Source organism: Pistacia vera, unplaced genomic scaffold (genome assembly GCF_008641045.1).
Source record: "Pistacia vera cultivar Batoury unplaced genomic scaffold, PisVer_v2 Contig541, whole genome shotgun sequence".
NCBI classification, from domain to species: Eukaryota; Viridiplantae; Streptophyta; class Magnoliopsida; order Sapindales; family Anacardiaceae; genus Pistacia; species Pistacia vera.
Genome location: NW_022196381.1, coordinates 107,183 through 131,546, shown reverse-complemented (window position 1 = coordinate 131,546; position 24,364 = coordinate 107,183). Strand labels below are relative to the sequence as shown.

Here is a 24,364-nt window from a genome sequence, read left to right as displayed (position 1 = left end):
AACAATTTTTTTCTTTACATATATTTGAGTTTTCAGCCTCATTAAATAAACAATTATGTGTTATTTTAGAATGTCAAATTTTGAATGTTAATAATATTCAAGAATTTTAAAGGTCATTTTTTTCTTTTTCAAGAATAGTAGATATCATAATACCTAGAGACTTGCCATACCATTGTTTCTATTTAATTCATTCATCTATAAGATATTTAAAAAAAAATTATTTAAACTTAATTTTGAAATAAAAATAAAAATTATAAAACCATCATATATGATATATTCCTTTATTTGATTAAAAATAGTAAAATATTGTAGCTACTTAGGCCTGTGACGCTGTGACTACTTATATCTTGAGTCCAAACTTCAGCATTAATTCTTCCACAAAAACTTATTCTTGCCTGCTTTGCTTTTCTTTCATACTCAGCTATCGTTATTTTCTTGTGATAACCAAAGCCATGGCCGAAATTTTGCTCTCTGCAACCCTTCCTGTGTTGTTTGAAAAGCTTGCGTCCTCTGACTTGTACAACTTCGCATTTGACGAAGGGGTACGTTCAAAGCTGAAAAAGTGGGAAAGGAAATTGGAGAAGATTGAGGCTGTGCTCACCTCTGCGGAAGAGAAGCAACTCACCAACAGAGCTGTGAAACTGTGGCTGGAAGATCTTCAACAACTGGCTTATGATGTGGAGGACATTCTGGAAGAGTTTGCCTATGAAGCTTCACGGCACAGTTCTGCCCCTTCTTGTTTCAAGAATTTCACTCCGCATGCCATTAAGTTCGATGTTAGCATGCGATCCAGGATCGAAGATATCAGTAGCCGGTTCGAAGAGCTGTGTAAAGAAAGAGCTGAACTTGGATTAATGCACGAGACTTCTGGGGGGACACCAATCACTTCTTCACAGCAAAGAATTGCTAGTTCAAGCGTGCCCACAGAACCAGCTGTTTGCGGGAGAGATGCAGATAAAAGAAAAATACTTGAAATGGTGTTAAGTGATGAAGCAAGTAATGACAACCTTTTTGTGATAGGCATTCTTGGCATGGGAGGTATTGGAAAAACAACTCTTGCTCGTGAGGTGTATAATGACAAAGCGTTGGACAACAAATTCATGACAAAGACTTGGGTTTCTGTGTCTGACGATTTTGATGTTCTGAGAGTATCAAAAACAATTCTCAGTTCAATTAATGAATTAGATGAAATGCCAGGTCAATCAAAAAAATCAGATAAGGCGAAGGTTCAATCAGGAAACGAAGGAGTTGATGATCAATCAAAGAAAAAAGAAGTTGAAGGTGGGTTAGATAAAGTGCTGGTTCAATTAAAAAATGCAATCAAAGGAAAAAGGGTCTTAGTGCTGTTAGATGATGTTTGGAACGAGAACTATAACCTGTAGGAAGCCTTGAAATCTCCATTATGTGATGCTGCATTTGGAAGTAAAATAATTGTGACTACGCGAAATAAAGAAGTTGTCACATCAAGCACGCGATCCTTCCAAATTTATAAATTACAACAATTACCCGATGACGATTGTTTGAAATTGTTTAAGAGCATTGCATTTGGAGATAGAGATCCTAATGCTTATGGAAATATTTGTGATAAAGTTGTTGAAAAGTGTAAAGGCCTACCCTTGGCAGTAAAGACTCTAGCTGGTGTTCTACGCTCTAAACAGATTGATTTGTGGGAAAACATATTAACCAGCAGGATGTGGGATTCACCTGATGCAGGTGGCATTCTTCCGGTGTTAAGGTTAAGTTACTTCCACCTTCCTCCACATCTAAAAAGGTGTTTTGCTTACTGTGCAATTTTCCCTAAAGATTATGAATTCGATAAGAAGGAACTTGGCCTTTTGTGGATGGCAGAAGGTATTATTCAACAATCAAATGAGCAACTGGATGTTGCAGGTCAGTACTTTCATGATTTATGTTCAAGGTCATTTTTTGAACATTCAAGTAGCGATAGCTCTAAATATATAATGCATGACCTTGTTCATGATCTAGCTCAATCAATTTTTGGAGAACTCGGTTTTAGATTTGAGGGAGCCAATACTAAACTACCAAAAAAATTTGAAAGTGCTCGTCATTTTTCTTATATTTCTAATCAGTTTAATAAAAAAGATGAATTTAAGGACTTGCAAAGGCTTAAAAGTTTAAGAAAATTCTTGCCGATATTCACGGGGCCTCATGATATGTATGGAAGTAATTATAGTGATCATTATATAGCTGTTACAGTTCTTTTTGATTTGCTGCCAAAGATGAAAAAGTTGAGGGTACTATCTTTGAAAAGATACTACATCACCCATTTACCTGATTCAATTGGAGATTTCATACATCTAAGATATCTTAACTTTTCTCATACTAAGATCAAAAGTTTGCCCGAGTCAACAAGCCAATTATTTAACTTGCAAACTTTGTTATTAAAAGATTGTTCTCTTCTCGTGAAGTTACCTTCCAACATGAGATTTTTGATCAATCTATATCATCTTGATACAAGTGGTCAAAATTCATTGGAAGAGATGCCGTCAAGAATGAGAGAGTTGAAAAATCTCCTAATGTTGTCTAACTTTATTGTGGGGAAGGAATCGGGCTCAAATTTGGAAGATTTGAAGAGCTTATGTTTTCTTCAAGGAGAGCTTCACATTTCCAAATTAGAGAATGTGAATAATGTCAGGCAAATAGGTGGGCTCATATTAAGCAATAAAAAAGACTTAAAAGTGTTGTCATTAGAGTGGGGATCCAAATTTGATGGCTCACGAGTAGAAAGAGAAGAAAATGATGTGCTTGAAATATTGAAACCTCATAGCAATCTAGAAAAACTAGAAATTAGATTCTATGGTGGTTTAGAATTTCCATCTTGGTTAAGCACTTCATCATTGCTCTCTAAATTGACGGTCCTTAAATTAAAAAATTGTAAAAATTGCACAAGCTTGCCTTCAGAAAATCTATTGAGCTCACTTAAAGAGTTAGTCATCGAAGGGATGCCAAAACTAGAAAAAATAAATATGCGAATTCCTTGCAATTCATTAGAGGTTCTTCATTTTATGAATTTGCAAACATGTCAGTATTGGGACACCAAAGGGGAAAATGAGAATGTTGAAAATTTCCCAGAACTTCGTGAGCTTTCCATTACTGAATGTCCTAAACTTATCATAGAAATGCTTGATCATCTTCCCTCATTGGAAAAACTTCATATTGAAAAGTGTGCAAAGTGGACCGTTTCATTCTCAAGTTTTCCAAAGCTCGCCTATTTAACAATTGATGAGTGCGAGGAAGTGGTGTGTACTGGTAGTTCTACGGAGTTCATGTCACCTGAGTCTGAATCTCTTCCAAACATTGTAGGATCTGAAAATTGGTTGAGTCAAGGTTTCAGTTGTGTTGAGAAGCCACTAAAATGGAGTCATAGCCTCACCTCTCTTAAAAGCTTATCTATAGCAAATTGTGGTATCTCATTTCTAAACACCATTTTTCTTCCCAATTTGAGTGATCTTCACATTAGAAATTGCGAGGCTCTGAAATCTTTGCCGAAAAGATTGAAGCAAAACAACATAGAAAGTCTGACAATTGATTATTGTGATTCTCTATTATTCATTGCAAGAAACACACTGCCTTCCTCTCTAAAAAGCCTTAGTATATGGAGTTGTAAGAAATTAAAACATTTGGAGGGTATCAGTTCTATTCTTCTCAAGGAGTTGGATATTTACAATTGCGAGTCTCTATTATTCATTGCAAGAAACACACTACCTTCCTCTCTAAAAAGCCTTGAGATAAGGAGTTGTAAGAAATTACAACATTTGGAGGGTATCAGTTCTACTCTTCTCGAGTACTTGTTTATTTCCAATTGCGAGTCTCTCACGTGCCTATCATCACGAGCATTGTTGCCTAAGACACTCAAAAGTCTTTATATTAATACGTGTCAAAATCTCACAACATTATTATCAACAAGGTGGTGCGTACATGAATCACTTGAGACCCTCCATATTGTGAATTGTCCAAATCTAAAGTCACTAGAAGGGGCATTTAACAATAACCCCCGTCTTCAAGATGTACGTTTAGTGGGTCTTCAAAATCTTGAATCCAATACATTGTTCGGCCTACAGAATCTCACCTCTCTTAAAGATCTTGAAATTAAGGGATTTGAAGATTCAGAGCTTATTCTATCGGAGGACCAACGAATGCCCACTTCTCTTGAATCTTTGAAGATCTCTAATTTCGCACCGTTCAGATCTGTTTCAGATTTGGGCACATTGACCTCTCTTACAGACTTGAAAATTGAGGATTCCCCAAATCTCAAGTCAATTCCAGACCTCGGAAGCCTCGTATCACTTAAAAGCTTTTGGATAGAGAGTTGCCCAAAGATCAAATTAATTCCAGATCTGGGAAGCCACACCTCCATTGAAGAATTCATAATTTGGAGTTGCCCAAATCTCAAATCAATTGCATGCCTGGGAAGCCTCACTTCTCTTCAAACCTTGGATATCGAGTGTTGCCCAAAGCTCAAATCCTTGCCAAGCCCGCCACCTTCAGTTCTGAAATTAAGGATCTCGACATGTCCATCACTAAAAAAACAGTGGAGAAGAGGTAAAGGGAAGTATTGCTCAATGTTAGCTCACATCCCTAATGTTCAAATAGATGGAACATTCATCTTCAATTCAAAGGCGGAAGAAAGAGAATGGAGCTGGCATTATTGAATAGAAAGCACGCAGTCAGATGTCAAGGTTTGTGATTTACTGACACCTCCACTGTTAGCAGAATTTTGTATATTAACATAGTATTGTTTTTATCCTCTGCCTTAGTTTCAAGTATTAATAAGTTTCTCATATTTTAATTTGCCCAGATAATCGTCAAGGAGACAATTACAGTGGTACTTTGTACAGGTAATTTATGCAACTTGTGTTGATTAGATTAACCTCTTGAATTTGATACCTTGAATATCTTATCCTTGCTTTACATATAGAGTCTATCAAATTTTGTGCTCAAACAAGGATTGGCGGTTCTAATCGTGGCATCTTTTAACTAAATAAAGTGAACTTAAATGCTTATACATATGTATATTTTATTCATTATTGTTTGATTCTTTTCGTTTTGAAAAGGCAGATTTTATTTTTCCCTAAAGTTGAAATGGATTTCAAATTCATCTTCAACTCAAAGGAGAAGAAAGAAGCGATTCAGAGAGGAAGAACTGAGCTTAATTAATGAATTCAAAGCATCAGTCAGATAATCAAGTTTGTGATTTACTTATAGCTCCGTATTACTAATTTTTTATATTAACATGATTGTTTTATCCTCTGCCTTAATTTCAAGTATTAATAAGTTGCTCCTATTTTAATTTGCCAGATAATCTCACAGAACAATCACAGTGTACTTGTAAGTGGCAAAACTTGAACTATTTTGGCTTCTCAAATTGAAGAAATCAATCAGAGAACTGTCATTCCAATCTAGGTATGCTAATTTTCAACTAAAGTGTTTTAGATTATTATCATCCATAGTTTTGTTATTCTACAATTTTGATGGCAATATGAAATTTTGTGATAGGACCCTCATCAATACATTATCAATGCCATTTTCAATAATTGATGCATATATCGCTAAAGTTCCTTTATATTATATGGTTGCTAGATATAATTTCATTTAGATGATCACTTGTTTTGATTGAGGGCGAATGAGAGTAGACTACGATTGGGAAGACTAAATTTCCTTCTCCAATTTCATGTAAGCATATTGACACTTTTATATCTAAACTTTTAACAAATGATGATTTGAAATATTTCTGTTTCGCACGTCTAACCACACATTCTGTATACCCAACCAAAGGGACCTTTCTACATAGCTATATTTTAGTTTTAAAATATAGATTTTAATTATTACATGAAAAGTTGGTAATGTCACTACATTCCTTTACTTTTTCAACAAACAAATTGTAAATTAAGCTTAAAGATTAATTATTGGAAACAAATTAGATAAATAATGAAAAATAAATAAACTTATTCACTTGCAACAAATTAGATAAATAATAATAATAAAATATACATTTGTTGATTTATTGTAATTATGCCAAAAAGAATTATATAAAAATAAATGAGATAAAAATAAACAAATATTGATTTAATTATTTTTAATCAATTTAATTATAATGATAACTAAAAGTAATTACTTTTAAATCTATTATGATAACAAGACTTAAAATGTATTTATATAATAAGTATGAATGTGGGTTGGAGTGGGTAAACGCATAACTCAAACATATCCTACCCAATCCATCTCAATATTGAGTTCAAGAAATGGGGTGAGGTGGGTTAGATTGGGATCAAATTATGTTTGGGTTGAGGTGGACTATTCCATAATCCATAAATTTCCATCACGGGAGAACGACTTACACATACCCAAGGTTTGTCAAAACGACAATTGATACCTAAAAGGTTTTGAAACGACAAATAGGTACCTTCCTTCATGTTCTGTTAGTGATTTTCGTTTGATAATAGTGAAAAGACTAAAATACCCTTGAAAGTTTAATATTTTAGTTTTTTATAAATTAAAAATTTCTAAAAAACCCCCTAGGCTTGCTAATTTGACTAAATACCCCAATATATAAAAATTTTATAAAATAACAAAAACACCCCCGCCACCCGCAGTGCCAGATTCCGGCCACCACTGTCGGAATCTGGCCGAAAAATTGTGTTATGACACAGATCCATCAGATCTGTGTCGTAACATGTCGATCTGACCTTTTCCAGCCAGATCTACGTCCGGCCTTTTTCGGCCTCGACGGCCAGATCTGGCTTATCTGGCAGGAAAATGCCAGATCGACGTGTTACGACACAGATCCGACGGGTCTGTGTCGTAACACAATTTTCTGGGAAGATTCCGGCCTCGACGGCTAGATCTGGCTGTAGATCTGGCCTTTTCCGGCCAGATCAGCCATGGATCTTACCGGAAAATGCTAGATCTACGCGTTACGACACAGATCCGATGGGTCTGTGACGTAGCACAATTTTTCGGCCAGATTCCGACGGTAGTGGCCGGAATCTGGCACTGCAGGTGGTGGGAGTGTTTTTGTTATTTTATAAAAATTTTATATATTGGGGTATTTAGTCAAATTAGCAAACCTACGGGGTTTTTTAGAAATTTTTAAATTTATAAAAAACTAAAATTTTAAACTTTCAAGGGTATTTTAGTCTTTTCACTATTATCAAACGAAAATCACTAACAGAACATGACTGAAGGTACCTATTTGTCGTTTCAAAACCTTTTGGGTATCAACTTGTCGTTTCAGCAAACCTTGGGTATGCGTAAGTCGTTCGGCCTTTCCATCACTGGTACTAAAACCTTCTATAAACCATAGGAAAATTGAGTATTTGGGATTCACCAAATCTTGAGTCAATTCTAGACCTAGGAAGCCTTGTATCACTTAAAAGCTTCTCGATAGAGCGTTGCCCACAGATCAAATCAATTCCAGATTTGGGAAGCCACAACTCCCTTGAAAAGTTCAGGATTTGGGAATGCCCAAATCTCAAATCAATTGCATGCAGGGGCGGATTTAATGAATGACGAGTGGGGACCACGGCCCCCACTCAGTTTTTTAAAAATTTCAGATTTTCTATTTCTCTTTATATTTATTTAAATTTTATCCTTATAAATCTTTGAGATTTTGAGAACGGAATAGCCAACCCTCACGGTAAGTTTGGATTTTGTTTCTGTAAAACCCCGTTTTTAATTCTAATATATTTATTACATATTCTTTGTTATTTTTATTTTTATGCAAGGGGATCTATTAGTTTTTAAAAATTTTATTGGGAGTGAAAATGAAAGGAATAAGAGTTGTTAGGTTTGAACGTAATTGTTTAAATCCTGAACAAAGAGGTGAAGCATATAATCTATTTAGGGGTGAAAATCAAGTCGAGCCACTCGCAAGCCACTCAAACTATACTTGATGTTGGCTTGAACTTGACTCCGCATTAGTCGAGTCGAGTTCGAGTAGTTAATCAAGTAAAACTCGACTCAATATATTTGCGAGTATCTCCAAGCTCGATGGTTAAGTTGACAGTTTTTAAAGTAATAGGGGTCATACGTAATTTAAAAGTTATAAAATTTGCAAATCCACCCCTGTTAGATGAGCTTGAAATCAAATTCGAACTTGAACTTGATTAAAACTTGAATAAAACTCGACTAAAAACTTGAAAAAAGCTTGATTATACGAACTTGAATTTGAACTCGATTTCCAATTTCAAGTACTGAGTTCGAATTTGAACTTGATTTCTCAGGTTCGATCAGGCTTAAACTCGAACTCGAACTCGGTACTATAGAGATCGAGTTGAGTTCAATTTACCAAATACTCGACTTGATTCGATTTCACCCCTAAATCTATTAGATGTAATCTATTCCTTTGATTTTGCATTTAGTTTGCATATGATGAAAAGTATATTGGCAATTACTAATGAGTTGTCACAAGCATTGAAGAGAAAAGATCAAGACATTATAAATGCTATGGCCCTAGTCAAAGTCTCCAAAACAATGGTTACAATTGTTGAGAGATGAAGGATGAAAATCTTTATTGAGTGAAATTTCTTTATTTTGCCAAAAACATGATATTGCCATTTTGAATATGGATGATATGTTTGCAATTCGAAGGCGGCCACGACGAAGAGTTGAGCACATGAAAAATTTGAATCACTATCGAGTTGAATTGTTTTATATAGTGATAGATATGCAACTTTAAGAACTTAACACTCATTTCACTAAGGTTAGTACTGAGCTGCTTTTTTGTATGACATGTTTAGATCCAAGTATTTTATTCTCTGCTTTTGACAAGCATAAGTTGATCCGTTTTGCCCAATTTTATCCAACAGATTTTTCTGCACTGAGTTGATGGTACTTGAGAACCATGTTAGGACTTATGTTATTGACAAGTGTTCTTATAATGAATTTTGCTGAGTTAGAAGGAATTGGTGATTTGATTAAGATTTTAGTTCAGTTTAAAAAAAGACATTTTGTATCCGTTGGTGTATAAGCTTGTGAAACTTGCATTGGTTTTACTAGTTGCAACTGTGATCGTTGAAATGATTTTTTCTGCAATGAATCTTGTATAAAGTTGGTTACACAATCGAATGGGAAATCAATGGATGAATAATTGTTTGGTCACCTATATTGAGAAAGATGTATTTGATACAATTGATGATAAGATAATTATTCAACGTTTTCAGAATATGAAAACGCGTCGAGAACAATTGTAGAAAAATTGTTTTATTTTTACAAAAATTATATTTTTTGAAGATATTTATTTTTATTTTGTAACTGTTTGTTGAAGCTCATCATAATGAAAAAAAAAAAAGTATGAATATGATTGGTTTTAAATTTTTTTTTTATTTTTTACCCCCGAGTGAAATTCGTGGATCCACCACTGATTGCGTGCCTGGGAAGCCCCACTTCTCTTCAAATCTTGATGATTTGGAAATGCCCAAAGCTCAAATCCTTGCCAAGCCCGCCACCCTCACTTCTGGAATTACATATTCACTATTGTCTATTGCTAAAAAAACAGTGGAGAAGAGGTAAAGGGAAGTATTGCTCAAAGATAGCTCACATCCCTAAAGTTGAAATGGATTTCAAATTCATCTTCAACTCAAAGGAGGAAGAAAGAAGCGATTCAGAGTAGGAAGAACTGAGCTTAATTAATTGAATTCAAAGCATGCAGTCAGATAATCAAGGTTTGTGATTTACTTATAGCTCCAGTATTACTAATTTTTTTTATATTAACATATGATTGTTTTATCCTCTGCCTTAATTTCAAGTATTAATAAGTTGCTCCTATTTTAATTTGCCAGATAATCGTCAACGAGACAATCACAGTGGTACTTTGTACAGTGGCAAAACTTGGAACTATTTTGGCTCTCAAATTGAAGAATATCAATCAGAGAACTGTCTCATTCCAATCTAGGTATGCTAATTTCTAACATCTAAAGTGTTTTAAAGATTATTATCATAACATAGTTTTGTTATTCTACAATTTTGATGGCAATATGAAAATTTTGTGATAAGGCAACCCTCATCAATACAATTCAAATGCCAATATTTTCAATAATTGATGCATATATCTGCTAAAGTTCCTTTATATTATATGGTTGCTAGATATGAATTTCATTTCAGATGATCACTTTGTTTTGATTGAGGGCGAATGAGAGTAGACTACGATTGGGAAGACTTAAATTTTCCGTCTCCAATTTCATGTAAGCATATTTGACACTTTTTATATCTAAACTTTTAACAAATGATGATTTGAAATAATTTCTGTTTCGCACGTCTAACCACACATTCTGTACCTTATCCTTGCTTTACGTACGCAGTCTATCAAATGTCATGCTAAAACAAGGATTGGCTGTCCTGATCGCGGCTTTTGTTAACTAAATGAGGTGAACTTAAATGCTTATATGTATATTTATTCATTATTGTTGATTCTTTTTGTTTTGAGAAGGCAGATTTTATTTTTGTTTTGAAATTTGTGCGGCTTATCTCAGCTATGGAATCACTCTATTTTCTCTTCCGCAAATAATGAAAAGCATGACCACTAAACCTTGGTTTTAATGATTTTAGGATCACAACGTGGAGATTTGAAGATGAAGTAGCCCTTATAAGCCCAAATTTGGCTTAATTCTTAAGGCACTCCTCTGTACTAAAAGTAACTCTCTTCGGTAAGATGAAGGTGCTGTTTTTAAAAAGAGGCATGGCGAGCACCATGACCCAAGTCCATGTAAAAAAGGTAATAGTTATGATTTTCTTTTATTTTAAAACTCTCTATGCTTGAGAAAAGACCTTGCTTATATTTGGTTAATGTATAGCAAGAGAATGAAGTGCTAAAACAATTTTGTTGGAATAAATTGGTTTAGAATCTGGCTAAAGCGAAAACGGTAAAATGATATATGGCCATATTTAACTCTTTTACCAAATATTTCCTTCATTGCTTGCTTCATTACCTTCATAAGTTACGTTAATTTTGGTTGTCCTATTCCTTTTTATAGGAAGATATGGTGAGAGCAAAATCAAGCAATGGACCTTTACATATCCTATAGAAGAACTGGCTGAAATATTTGATGTTCATTAGTTGAAAACACGTTAGATATTCTTTCTCTTGTTAAGTAGACTTATGCTTACCTTTTCTCAACAAGACTGTCTTTTTTGTCTGTGAGAGCACGTCTACTTAATCGTATTTATTAATGTTCAAGGTGAATCCTAGGATTTGAGTGATGAAATCAACACAGCTTTAATAGAGTGATGCATCACCTTGGGTGAAAGAGTTGAAGTATATGTGGCTTGCACTGGCTATTACCAAAAAAAGAGTTGAGCTGCTAATCAGTTCCTATGTTGGTAAGACGTTTCCAGATTGGATGAGAAATCTTGTAGATTTTCAGATCTCTGTATTGATAACATAGTCATATCATTTCTGCAGGATATTAAAAAGTGCAAAAATCTCCAATATTACATCTCTTGAACTTCTGGAGGTCAGAAGATGTTCTCTGTTTGAATCTGTTGCCAGAGAAGGTTTGCAAGATATGATCATCTCAACTCCTTACAGAATGTCTTATCGATGCCTGTCCCCTAAGTAATTTCTTACTAGAAATCTTCTCGAGTTGCATTTTTTGTTGCTGGTTTGCCTGGTTGCGGTACCAATAATGATGTTAATTTGACCCTTGTTAATTAATAGCTTGGTGCAAGAAAGAAAAAGTGAAGACCAGTCCAAAATACACCATGTCCATTTAAGGGAGGATAGATAGCAAGAAGTCTCTTGGAGAAACTGGTTAAGGTAAAAATACATGATTTACCCACACACTTCTAGTCTTCACTTAAGAAATTTGTTATTTGGCAGTGCAGTAGTTGATATACTTGCATTGAAAGGTAGCTATTGTATTAACTGTTTTGCATATTTTTTCAGCTGTCAATATCATGAATCTTTCTTTGTTTTGCAAGTGATTTAGCCAAGATGACTCGAGATTTGAAGAAAATATGAAGAGGGTTACTAACCTCTAGATCGTTGCTTCACAGACTTAGGGGCTCCATTCAGTCTCTATGGCACCATGAACTTATTGTGATGATAAGAGGAATCTGAAGCTTGAAAAATTGCAGTGACAGGGCAGCAATGTAGCCACCTGAGTTGAGATAGTTTCTTCTTCCAATGAAAATAAATTTGTTAGGAGACAGAGACTATAGAAGAAAGTGATATCTTTTGGTATTTGTGTGCAAAAAGCGGGAGTGTTAAATGAAATATGAGAGACAAGTGTATGAGGGTTTTGGATTTGGGTTTAGGCTTTAACATGAGTATATTAGACTTGTACTTTTATTCCCTATTTTAGTCATTTGACTTATATCTCATGGATGTAGGCATGATTTGTTGAACCACATAAATTTGGTGTTCTTATGTGTGTGTGATTGTCTATTTTATTTTTCATATCTTATAGACCCAATTAAATTCTAAAGTGTGTGATTGTCTTGAATCTAATAGTTGTTCTCATTTGAAATTGAATATTATAAGATTGGCATCATCTGAGTGCAACAAGGAACAAAGTAATCATTAAGAACAAAAATACTTGTTGAAAATGTCCACATTTTGTCTCAAAATTTCTCTGTAATTTTGCTTTATCTGTTGAAGTTTTACACCATCCAACAAAATTTTACGTTTCTTTAGGAACTTTTTCAGAAATTACAACAAATAAAACATGTTGTTAAATTATATATATTGTCAGTTTTTATAGAGTTTACACGATAAAATCTTAAAAACGGAGTGTCTCCTCTGCTTTGTAACATATAGTGTCTCTTCTTCACAATGCAGAAGACAAGAAACTGACAGATGAAAGCATTAAAGAGTGGCTTGACAATCTTCAACACTGGGCTTATGATGTGGAGGACTTATTGGATGAGTTTGCCTACCAAGCTTCGTGATGCAAACTGAAGGCAGAACACCAGGCTAGCTCTAGCAAGGGAATAAGCTGCCTCCCTGCTTGTTTCCATAGTCCCTCGTTCAATGTCCAAATGGGGTCCAAGATCGAAGACATCACTAGCCGTTTGGAACAAACTGCAGCTAGAAAGACAGCTGAACATGAAATGCAAGTGGGTTCTGGGGGACATCAAGTAACGTCGCTGCACCGCAAAGATCATAGAAAACTTCAGCATCCTACCTGAACAGTTGTATGGCAGAGTTGAAGATGAAGCCAAAACTACTTGACATGGTGAAAAGTGCTCAACCAAGTGATAGCCATCGTCGGCATGGGAGGGATCAGCACGTAACGATTGCTTGGAAAATATACAACACATACGGTGCTAGAAGATTTGAAGTTTGAGAAAAAAGCGGGTCTGTGTTCAAACTTGATGTTCTGACAATTGCGAGGCACTTCTTGAGTCATAGATTCTCATCCTCTATCCCAATAATTAAATGAAGTGCAACTTAAATGTGGGAGACAGTAAATCAGAAAAGATGTAATGGTCTTAGATGATGTCTCGAATGACGAATATGCCAAATGGGAAATCCTCAAGTCTCCCTTCATGGGTATAGAAGCACCATGTCATCACAACACGCCTTGAAAATGTTGCATCTGCAATAAGATCCTCTGTTACTTATCTTTAAGCACATATCTGGTGATCACTGTTGGCAATTGTTTCAAGAGCATGCATTCGGTGATGGTTCAATTGCTGACGCTCATGAATTGATTGTAAGGGAGTTGTTGAAAGGTGCAGAGGCCTACCTCTAGCAGCAAGACTTCGGTGGTCTTCTACACTCTAAGCTATGTGATACCTAGGAAAAAAAAAAATAAACAGCAATATATGGAGTACATCTAATGAAAGTGATCACATTCTCACACATAAGGCTAAGTTATCATTATCTTCTTTCGAATCTAAAAAGAGTGTTCGCCTATTGCGCAATTTTTCCTAAAGATTACGAGTTCAAGGAGAATGAACTTGTACTTTTGTGGATGGTAGAAGGTATAGTTCAACCATCATATTTATTTTTCTTTGTTTTGCAGGTGATCTAGCTGCAGGGTGGAAAATTAAGTTCACCAACACACATCATATTTTATTTTTCATACAAAGGATGCCATATGAACCTCATCGCGAACAGTTCTTATACTTTTAGTTCTGTTGGATTGTTGATGATAACAGATTGGATCATTTCTTGGCTATTTTCAACACCATTCAAACAGGTTGGCAGCTCCATAGTAAAAGAAAGCCATCATTTTTTACAATTCATCTGCAGATCAAACTGCTAAACAATCAACAAAATAGAAGTTTAGATCATAATTAGCATTATGTCGACCCCTAAAAAACTAGAGACTTCTTTAATAAGGAAATTAACTTCTTTCTCGGTAACAGATCTTTCCAGCTTTAGTGAATATAACCTTCGGGAAGATGGACACTTGTAGAGCAGAGACCAACTCATGCTCGACGTTAGCATCCACTACAACACACTGTTTGATGTAAAAATGTTACATTAGCTCAATTCTTTCTTCAGAATCATGAAATTATGTAACTAACGCATTATGAAGCATAAATAAAGAGATTCACTGAAAATAGCTTCGTCATTATAACAAGTCAAGGAAGGTAAGTGAAATATTTTAACTTTGATGACAAGTCTTTTTCTTAGGCAATAAAGATTGACTTACAATCCAATTTTACAAACTTTCTTTTACAACCCTGAAGTAGTATCTCACAATTGATCAATTCGTAATTAGATAGACAGAACCCATTTGTAAGCTGGCCAATTACGAGTTACCACGCTAGGGTTTTAAGATTGAGTTGTAAATGTAGTATTGTCCCTTTTCTCAAATAGTGTTTGATTAAACTTCTATTAAATACCAAATGCTTGATCAAGGGTAGAATTAATACTTTTAATCTATTTCCTGCTCCAATACTATTTCTCCGAATGTGCTTGGTCAATTTAGGCCTGACTTGAGTCAGTGTACAGATTAATTAATTTAAATATATCATTTAGGGTCGCTTTCTCAGACATAATTTTAATTGAACTCTTGGCTTGGCTAGAGGCCAGTAATCAATTAGGGTATTTTTCTGATTTTCTTAGATCAATTAGGATATGTTTAAATATGTGCAAACCCAAATCACTTAGGTATTTTCTAAATTAATAACAATAAATAAAAGAATTTTGACAAAATTAATGAAAATAACAAACTTTATTTATGATTTGCTCAATCTCTTTTAAATTAAGGGGAGGAAACTAGTTACTTGATAATTGAATTAAGGAACTCCTGAGATACAAGATTCCTTAATTAATAACAATTACTTAACATCAGCCCATATATCCTGACCAAATAATCTGATTTTTCTCTTCACTTCAATCTTCATCCTTCCTCCCATGGCTTCATCTTCCATAACAAAAATGACCTTATCCTCAACTTTAACATTCTTATGCTGAACAAACTCAATCCAATCCACACAAAGTACATCTCCTACAATGCCATTCTGTTGAACTGAGCAGCGAAACATCCACAGCCCACCTGCGTCATCGTGAACATGCATATCCATTACACGGCCTTTCTCAAAATCTATTAAACCCATGAAATTGGTTGGAATGACTAAGCTTCTTGTCACATCCATTTCAGTAAGAAACTTTGAAAAGATCGTTGCCATTGCTAGCACTTAATTTGGTTCTTTTTCTACCTTCAACAAGAATTTATATGCATGCGCTTTCTATGAGTTCATTATATATTTTTTTCTACAAATTTGAGAAATTTCTCTGGTCATTCCATGAAATTTAGAGAAGATTTCACTATTCTGCATCACCGTGTTCATAATAAAAGTGATGTAGTTGACTTTCAGTCGCTTTTCTTGAATTTAATTGTTTTCTTGAAATGCCAGACATTGTCAAAAAGTGAGGCTTACATATCTGACAATTTTAGAGATCAATGGAGAAAAAACAGAAAATTGAGAGAGAACAAACTTTCTGATTTGTAACTGTTTTCGTTAAAAAAGAAATTTACAGAACGCAGTTGTTTATATACTGCTCAATGTAACTATTTAACTGTCTTTTGAAAACAAACTTCTTCTTTAGACTTATTGTTTCTCAATCTGATCTGCTCTTAACTTGTAAAGGAGCTGAATCTTCTTCTTCTTCTTTATTCCGATTAACAATTTGAGAGATTAAGTATTAGTCAATCTATAGCTCAAACAATAACTTCTTTCTCTGAATCAGATCATTCCAGCTTTTAGTTGTGGAACAGAGACTAACACATGACGACGTTAGCATCCACTGCAACACACTGTTGGATGTAATAATGTACAGTGGAGATAATGTGCATAGCCATCTCTATTTCGTCCCAGCTTTTTTGTTTCCTTAGTCTCTAGAATCAAATCAATCTCCGAATGAGAACATAACAGAAACCTGAGCACGGTAGAACTGTAACAATTAAAATTACCTCAAGATCTAGAATATCACTAACTTGTATTTGGTCCTCTGTTGACTGCATATGTTGAAAATAATTTCCCAATACCAGTCAACCTCAACCCCTGAATTACGCTCTTTGATGACTTTTCTCCGATGGTTCAAAACCCTCGACAAATGGAAATCTGTGTTTGCTCACCAACTTACTCGATACAAAGGTCCTATGTCTACCAAAATGGCATGGTCTATAATATTTTTTCACCGACATCACTCTATCAGATCTGATGGCCTATATTTTTCTCAGCATCAAGTCACCTTTCATCGGTCTTATCCATATGACCTTGTCCATAATATGTTTGATTATCCTGTTGATACTAGATCAATTCAAAAAATCCTTTTTGAAAAAAATCAGATCATTCCAGATGCAATATGGCCATCCTTTCACGATGATGCTCCGTGGGAACTCTTTCCTCCAGACTACACTGAGAAATTGCTCCACGCCAAACAGACATGCATACGTTCCATCAATGCTCAATCCGATGACAATTCATCTTATCCAGAATGGTGGTACCCGGACTCATAGCCAGATACTGTGCAAGAAGAAGAGCTTTAGCAGTCTCGTGATTACTATCTCCATAAATCCAGGCGACAACAATACGTGCATGCACCAAGTACATCTTCCACGCCAATATCTCAGATTCCAGATATTTCTTCGGATACTTATCCAGATACATCTCCCCGACAAATCTCTACTGACTGGATTCAATCAATGGGTTGTCTCGACTTCCAGGATAAAGACTCGTGGCACGTTACCAACTTGTCAGACGATTAAATATCTGCGTGTCTTAAAATAAATGGTGGTGTCCTTTATGTAAAACAGGAATGGACTAAATGGTAATTTGCCTTTTCATTGTAATATCTCCCGCAGCCATTGTAAAAAGTCAAGTATTGTAAGCTTTTGTTTTGTCAACAATTGTAGGCTATTTAATTAAAAAAAAAAAAAATTAGCCTTGTAATTAATGCCTTATTTATGAGTGCTTATCTCCCTTGTATTTATAAATAAAGGTTTTTCCCTTCTCGGGAGGAGGAGGAACTTGGTTGTAAACTTTGAAAACACTTTTGTTTATTTATCTCACTCTTCATTTCCATATTTTCTCTACACTTCCACATTTTCTCTACACATCTTTACAATACTTCTTCCATGTTTATTTCATATTTCTAAGTTTTCTTCAACCTCAAGGGTGATGTAATACTCTGAAAATGTTATAGATAGCAAAAGATCTCATATATATTTTAATTTATGTTCTTTAACATGTTTAATATTTATGTTTTCCTTTATATTCTTGTTCTTCATTTTTGTACATGTTCTTCATTTATATTTATGCTCTCCATTTATGTTATTGTTTAATTTTCACTAACCCTTTTAGATGATGTTAGAAGCTGCGTGGGTGTACGTGTGTGTGGGATAAAAGGAGGGCCTTGACCATTATTTAGACCGATCGTTGTGTTGATTAGTTCCGCTTAGGTCGGCTATCATAGTTTTCCACATGCATAAACTCCATGATTTTCTGACAGAATCTCTAGGGTCTAGTAATCCTTGTGGTCATTCATCATAAATATTCATGTATTGTTTAAAACTCCACGACAAACTAGAGTTTTGAGTGGAATACGCGTTTCTTTACCAAATTAATTAGATCTACTCTTATGATGAAGACAGATAGAAGCTGGTCTTAGCAAAAATTGTAGTTCCAGCTTTCGGTTTAGTGAACTAACAGTACAAGGATACAGTTACGTTATGGTTCAAAAGGAATACTGCAGGAAGTAATGGAAAGCACAAAACGTTGTGGTCCGTTAGTATCAAAGACAGAAACTGTCCAGTTCAATATACAAATCAAGTGTGTTAAAAGGATCTAAGCTCAAGGAAGAAGAAGAAGACCTGATCCTACGGTTCTGCAGTTGTCAATGTGTGTTTGTTTTGTAATAAGTAAACGGGGTCAATCACACGGATTGATTTACATCTAGAGACGAATGTTTAAAATGCTATATGTACATGTTAATTAGAAATATCAATATATTTATTACATAACCTAACTCAGTACGTACAGTTTAAATGATTGATTATTTCAAAATGCATTAATATATATATGTTAGAATGAATCTCAACCAGTAAAAGCATGTGATGTATGATGTGATGATCTCTTTAGTAGTTAATCTTAAGGACTATGTTCAAATGATTGATTATTTCAAAATGCATTAATATATATATATATATGTTAGAATGAATCTTAACCAGTAAAAGCATGTGATGTATGATGTGATGATCTCTTTAGTAGTTAATCTTAAGGACTAGGTTTATTTTACCAGGAAACTAGCTAATTATAAGGATATTTATCGGCAAATAAAACTACACAGGTAAATGTCAGATTTCCAAAAAATAAATAAATAAATAAATAACAGTATGATTCTTTTAATGACAAGATTAATAATTTATCTGATTCTCATTATCATCCTCCTTGTGACGGTTGACTACAGAGAAGCAAACAGAGGCACTGCACAATGGAGTTAAACCAAAAGTCAAGATAAACTTCTTTCTCTGAATCAGATCATTCCAGCTTTAGTTGTGGAACAGAGACTAACACATGATCGACGTTAGCATCCACTGCAACACACTGTTGGATGTAATAATGTTACAGTGGAGATAATGTGCATAGCCATCTCTATTTCGTCCCAAGCTTTTTTGTTTTCCTTCAGTCTCTAGAGAATCAAATCAATCTCCGAATGAGAACATAACAGAAACCATGAGCACGGTAGAACTGTAACAATTAAAATTACCTCAAGATCTAGAATATCACTAACTTGTATTTGGTCCTCTGTTGAAATGCCAGACATCGTCAGAAAGTGTGGCTTACATATGTGACAATTTTAGAGATCAATGGAGAAAAAACAGAAAATTGAGAGAGAACAAACTTTCTGATTTGTAACTGTTTTCGTTAAAAAGAAATTTACAGAATGCAGTTGTTTATATACTACTCAATGTAACTATTTAACTGTCTTTTGAAAACAAACTTCTTCTTCAGACTTATTGTTTCTCAATCTGATCTGCTCTTAACTTGTAAAGGAGCTGAATCTTCTTCTTCTTCTTTATTCTAATTAACAATTTGAGAGATTAAGTATTAGTCAATCTATAGCTCAAACAATGCATCTTTTGTCTGTTGCTTCCAACCAGAAAGAAAGAAGCATTAGCGATTACATGCGATGGATGAAAGAAATCGTAGATACTTTATCTTCTTCAAGAAATATCATATCAGATAAAGAACTTTTGCTTTATATTTTGTAGTTCTTGTTAATCTCACAAATAGAAATGACTTTTATCCAATTTCCTAATTTCAACTTATTTTCTCTTCTTCAGATTAAAATTCATTTTGTTTTATTTTTCATAGTTTTAGTATTATATTTTCATCAAACAAATAAATACTTAAAATAAAAGAAAAAATTTTAAAGATTGTGAAAATTTAGAATTAGGTTATGAAAATTTAGGGTTAGGGTTTATGTAAGTTTCAATATTAAAAATTAAAGCAAAAAATAAAGTATGAGTGTATTTAGAAATTATAATATTATTTCTAGTAATTTAAATTAAGGTTAAATTTGTCCAAACAAAAGATTAATTTAAAAATAGGAGGTGAAGACCAATTAGGTGTGAGCTAAAACTCTTTTTCCAACTTATAGATGTGCCCAAAAATTAGCCAATGCTACGATTGTGAAACAAGCCCATAGACTACATCCAGAAGTGGATTACAAAGGAAAGGAAGTGGATTACTACGATTGTGCCAGCACCAGCTATGGAAATGACCTTCAACGTTTGTTTGTAGGCCCAAATTTAAAAGGAAAGGAAAATTGCAAGCAATTTTATAATATAATAGTGATTCTATTTCAAAATCAATCACACCATTTTGACATACAGAAGAAAATGAAAGATCTGGTGCCCCTAATCCACTAAAGATTTTAAGACCTTTTAATTATCATATTATAACTAAATTTCAAAATCAATCACACCATTTTGAAACAAAATTACTTATTTTGTTATGGTATCCATAAAGTTAGGATTTTGACACTTTTTTTTTTTTTTTTAGATTAATGTAACATTCTCATATTACGTATAATTTGATAGCCGATCATTATCTTACCCCACAAATATCTCCTAATTGATCCAGAAATTCTTTGGTGAATGCCTAAATTAGAGAGTTTATGAATACAACATTATATGTAAAATTAATTTAGGTGATTGGTCAAATTTTCCTTACAGATCATAAGTAACAGTGTCAAATTTTATAAATTGTCATCCTCAAATTATCTTTTAGTTGGCACTATCTAAGCAAGTCCATCCAAATTTCTAGTTTTAATCACTTCGACACTAATTGATCGTACTTATTGGTTGATCGCATTGAACAAATATCTCCTAATTGATCAAATAATATTTGGTGCATGCATCAATCGGGAAGCGATTACATGTCATGTGCATTGATATAACTCGTGAATTGCTAGTGGCTAATACATATTAATGTAGAGAACTAGGGGGTAACTCGTTCCCACTAAGAACGATGCGTTCAGCGGAACTAAACCAACCGATCAAACGAAGATAAACACCCACACAGGACGGCATAAACCCACTGAGGACTCATTGATAAACACCCACTAATGACAGTGAATCCACATAGGATTCTAAAGAGTGGCCACAAAGGTTAGTTCGAAAATTTATGTATATTTCTTCTCAAAGGCCCCTATTAAATTGTAAATAATGCCCTTAAATAGGTGCATAAAAACTCTAACAGAATTTTTACACTTGTCCTAATCTTAACAACCCTAATGACAAATGTACCTATTTTATTTCTCCTACGTACATGTGTCATATTCTAGAATATTAAAACATAGTCCTTTAAGCTTGCTCTGCGATCTTAACCAACTCGTGGGTCATGTCAATAATTAAGTTATCGCGATGCTCCTGCATCACATATGTAACATGGTTCATTGATATTTCCTTGCAACTCATAACTCATAAGTAACGGTCTTATGTGTTTTGTATTGTTATTTGTCAAATTCGCTTTCAACAATTAAATTCTATTAATTTGAAATTAGGTGTGAAAGAAATTATGAAGGTTAACCGGAAATTCCAACAACATGCATGCAACTTCTGGGAAGCTAGGAGTTCTGTATGTATCGGACCAGTCTTAAATCTACTTTAATAAAATCAATCAATGCAAAGACTTGACATACAGTAGAAAATGAAAGCTCTTGGCCGCCCTAATTTGACTTCAATTAAAACCAATGAAATTTATCAAAATTTGGTGTTTGGTTGTTCTCCATCAAAATTTAATAGAATTCTGATAGCATTAATCGTAGACTAGACGGGTGGAGTCTCTGTTAGCAAGTTATGAAATTAATTATTCTCAAATTAAGATGAAATTAATTATCCAAAAAGAATAAAAATATGTGCGAAATCATTTTTTGAAATTACAGTAGTACAATAGACTTCAATAAAAATTAATTATTCTCAAATTAAGATGCAACCCTGAATTCACGTTACAATTACTTGGGTAGCTGCTGAGACTTATTTATTGGTGGAAAGACTTATTTATTGGTGGAAAGACTTGGGTGGATGCTGAGCCTGAGATTTCCACAACAGGATAGACTTTTAGTATCATATCAGTCTATATATACCTCTTTTAATACATCACTTAACTTCATAGACAGAGATAGAGAAACCAAAGCAATGGCCGTCATGTCTGCTCAACTTATATTTTGCCTTACCTTGGCCTTCCTCGTCTCAGGTATATATATTTCATTCTCTTTATTTTCATTAATTTATATAAGGGGAAGGCTCGGGAATACAATATTTTTTACACAAATTATGATAAAAATTTTATGGCGTTAGATTTACGTACTTTGAATGCTTGAGATTCAAGACAACTTACATGTTTAATGTATTTTTAAAATGACATAATTCAGATTCAATCACAATTTTTTGATAATTTTTTTAAAAATTTCGTGCTTCCAAATCTTCCCCGTTATATAAATAGCAAGTAATTTTATGTGTTGACACACATTTTAATTGGTTTACATGCAGGAGCCCACTTAGCAACAGTTTCCATCAAAAACAATTGTCCATACACCATTTGGCCCGCAACTCTAGCAAACTCTAACCGTCCTCAATTATCAGAAACCGGGTTTGAGTTAGCCTCCGGAGGAACAAAGACCCTCGACATTCCAGCTCAATGGGCAGGCCGTTTCTGGGCTCGAACCGGATGTTCTGGCAGCTTCACTTGTGCCACTGCAGACTGCGGCTCAGGCCAAGTCCAATGCAATGGTAAAAGTGGAGCCACACCTGCTTCCCTAGTCGAGATAACGTTCCAAGCAGACGATGGACAAGATTACTACAATCTTAGTCTCGTTGATGGCTTTAACCTTCCTGTTTCAGTTGCCCCACAAGGTGGGTCTGGTACTAGATGTACACAAGCCACTTGCTCAAACAATGTGAACGCAGCTTGCCCAGAAAATCTGCGACTCACAGGATCCGATGGGAATGTGATTGGTTGCAAGAATACATTGGATAATGCTACGTTTTTCAAGAGTCAGTGCCCTGAAGCTTATAGTTATCCTCAAGATGATCAGGTTGTGCGTGCATGCACTGCTGGGGCTAACTACGCTATTACTTTTTGCCCATGAGGATGAGGGAGACTCTCAGACTCTTTGATATATACTATATATAAATAAAAATCAGTCCAAATCATGAAGCTTATGGACGTGCCAGTTATTTTCTGTCAAGAATTTGATAAATGTAATAACAAATGAACAAATATAGATTTCATTGCTAAACTATATTTTGTTTTATTTGATTGAAAAAATCATATTGATAGTTTCTTTTCTTGTTATTTCTTTAATAAACGTAGTGCCTTTACACATCTATTGTTCGTTAAGTCATTAATCTCTTTTGAACGCTGCTTGCCCGACAAATCTACGACTCATAGGATCCAATGGCAATGTGATTGGTTGCAAGAATGCATTGGAATATGCTACGTTTTTCAAGAGCCAATGTCCTGAAGCTTATAGTTATCCTCAAGATGATCAGGTTGTGCGTGCATGTACTGTTGAGGCTAACTACGTTGTTACTTTATGGCCGGTCGTGCGAAATGAAACTAGATTCCGACGGTGGTGGCTAAAATCTGGCAATTATGGGTAGGTGAGGGTGTTTTTATCAATTTATAAAACTTTTTTATTGGAGGTGTTTAGTTAAATTAACAAACCTATAGGAGCTTAAAAAATTGAATATTATTAGATAAGATTTTGAGAATAGAGAAATAAATATGCATTTTTTTTAGGATATGAATAGAATATTTTCAAAATAAGAAAGCAAACGTAGTAAAAAATGTTAGGTAATACTTATAAATACAACAACTAATATAAATTAAATAAATTAGAGAAGATGTTATATTGGTTGTCACATATGTTTATAGAAATAGTTTGTAGACAAGTCAAAGACAAAGGAAGCATTGCATGTGATGTCAGTAGAGTCCCACTAAGAGAAAATACTTTTAATAATAATAATAATAATAATGTTGTTTTAACAAAACCAAAATAAGAGTAAAGGATTTGAATGGTAGATTAATCACAAAATTAAAATGGAAGTAAAATTTTAATTTAGATTAGGTTATGGAAATTTAGAGTTAAGAGTTCATGTTAGATTCAATGCTAAAATTCAAAAACACATATATAAAGTAAAATATGAGCAAATTTAAAAATTTGATTATCATTTTCAATAATTTAGATATAAATTAAATTTGTTAGGACAAAAAATAAATTTAAAATTAAAGGGTGAAAATCAATTAGGTGGGGGCTAAATATAATAGATTTATATCTAATGTGAACTAAAATGGCCAGCAAGAGCATTAATCTTTGAGCTATGAAATGCCTCGTGTCACAAACCCAATAGAAACGGTTTCACTAAAAGGTGACCAT

The 24,364-nt window shown here is 34.1% G+C and overlaps 3 protein-coding genes and 1 long non-coding RNA gene across 5 annotated transcripts; all 4 read left to right on the top strand.

Annotated features, from left to right (window-relative positions):
• The first annotated feature begins 452 nt into the window (after positions 1-452).
• Positions 453-2,095, top strand: LOC116107587 (putative disease resistance RPP13-like protein 1). The gene is made up of 3 exons (XM_031393883.1): positions 453-1,301; positions 1,383-1,890; positions 2,091-2,095. Exons 1-3 carry the CDS (start codon positions 453-455, stop codon positions 2,093-2,095), a joined length of 1,362 nt encoding a protein of 453 aa, XP_031249743.1.
• A 123-nt stretch (positions 2,096-2,218) lies between these two features.
• Positions 2,219-5,065, top strand: LOC116107595 (putative disease resistance protein At3g14460). The gene is made up of 2 exons (XM_031393891.1): positions 2,219-4,700; positions 4,820-5,065. Exon 1 carries the CDS (start codon positions 2,241-2,243, stop codon positions 4,671-4,673), a length of 2,433 nt encoding a protein of 810 aa, XP_031249751.1. The 5' UTR covers positions 2,219-2,240; the 3' UTR covers positions 4,674-4,700; positions 4,820-5,065.
• A 4,397-nt stretch (positions 5,066-9,462) lies between these two features.
• LOC116107599 lies at positions 9,463-12,370 on the top strand. 2 transcript variants are annotated; one of them, XR_004124493.1, is made up of 9 exons: positions 9,463-9,683; positions 9,801-9,913; positions 10,123-10,202; positions 10,320-10,385; positions 10,567-10,732; positions 10,992-11,337; positions 11,420-11,572; positions 11,675-11,773; positions 11,938-12,370. It is a non-coding gene; the product is annotated as an uncharacterized LOC116107599 (long non-coding RNA). The 2 variants fall into 2 exon arrangements; XR_004124494.1 differs by having other exon boundaries at positions 10,105-10,202.
• Positions 12,371-22,046: 9,676 nt separating this feature from the next.
• LOC116107596 (thaumatin-like protein 1a) lies at positions 22,047-23,256 on the top strand. The gene is made up of 2 exons (XM_031393892.1): positions 22,047-22,179; positions 22,476-23,256. Exons 1-2 carry the CDS (start codon positions 22,122-22,124, stop codon positions 23,072-23,074), a joined length of 657 nt encoding a protein of 218 aa, XP_031249752.1. The 5' UTR covers positions 22,047-22,121; the 3' UTR covers positions 23,075-23,256.
• Positions 23,257-24,364: the final 1,108 nt, after the last annotated feature.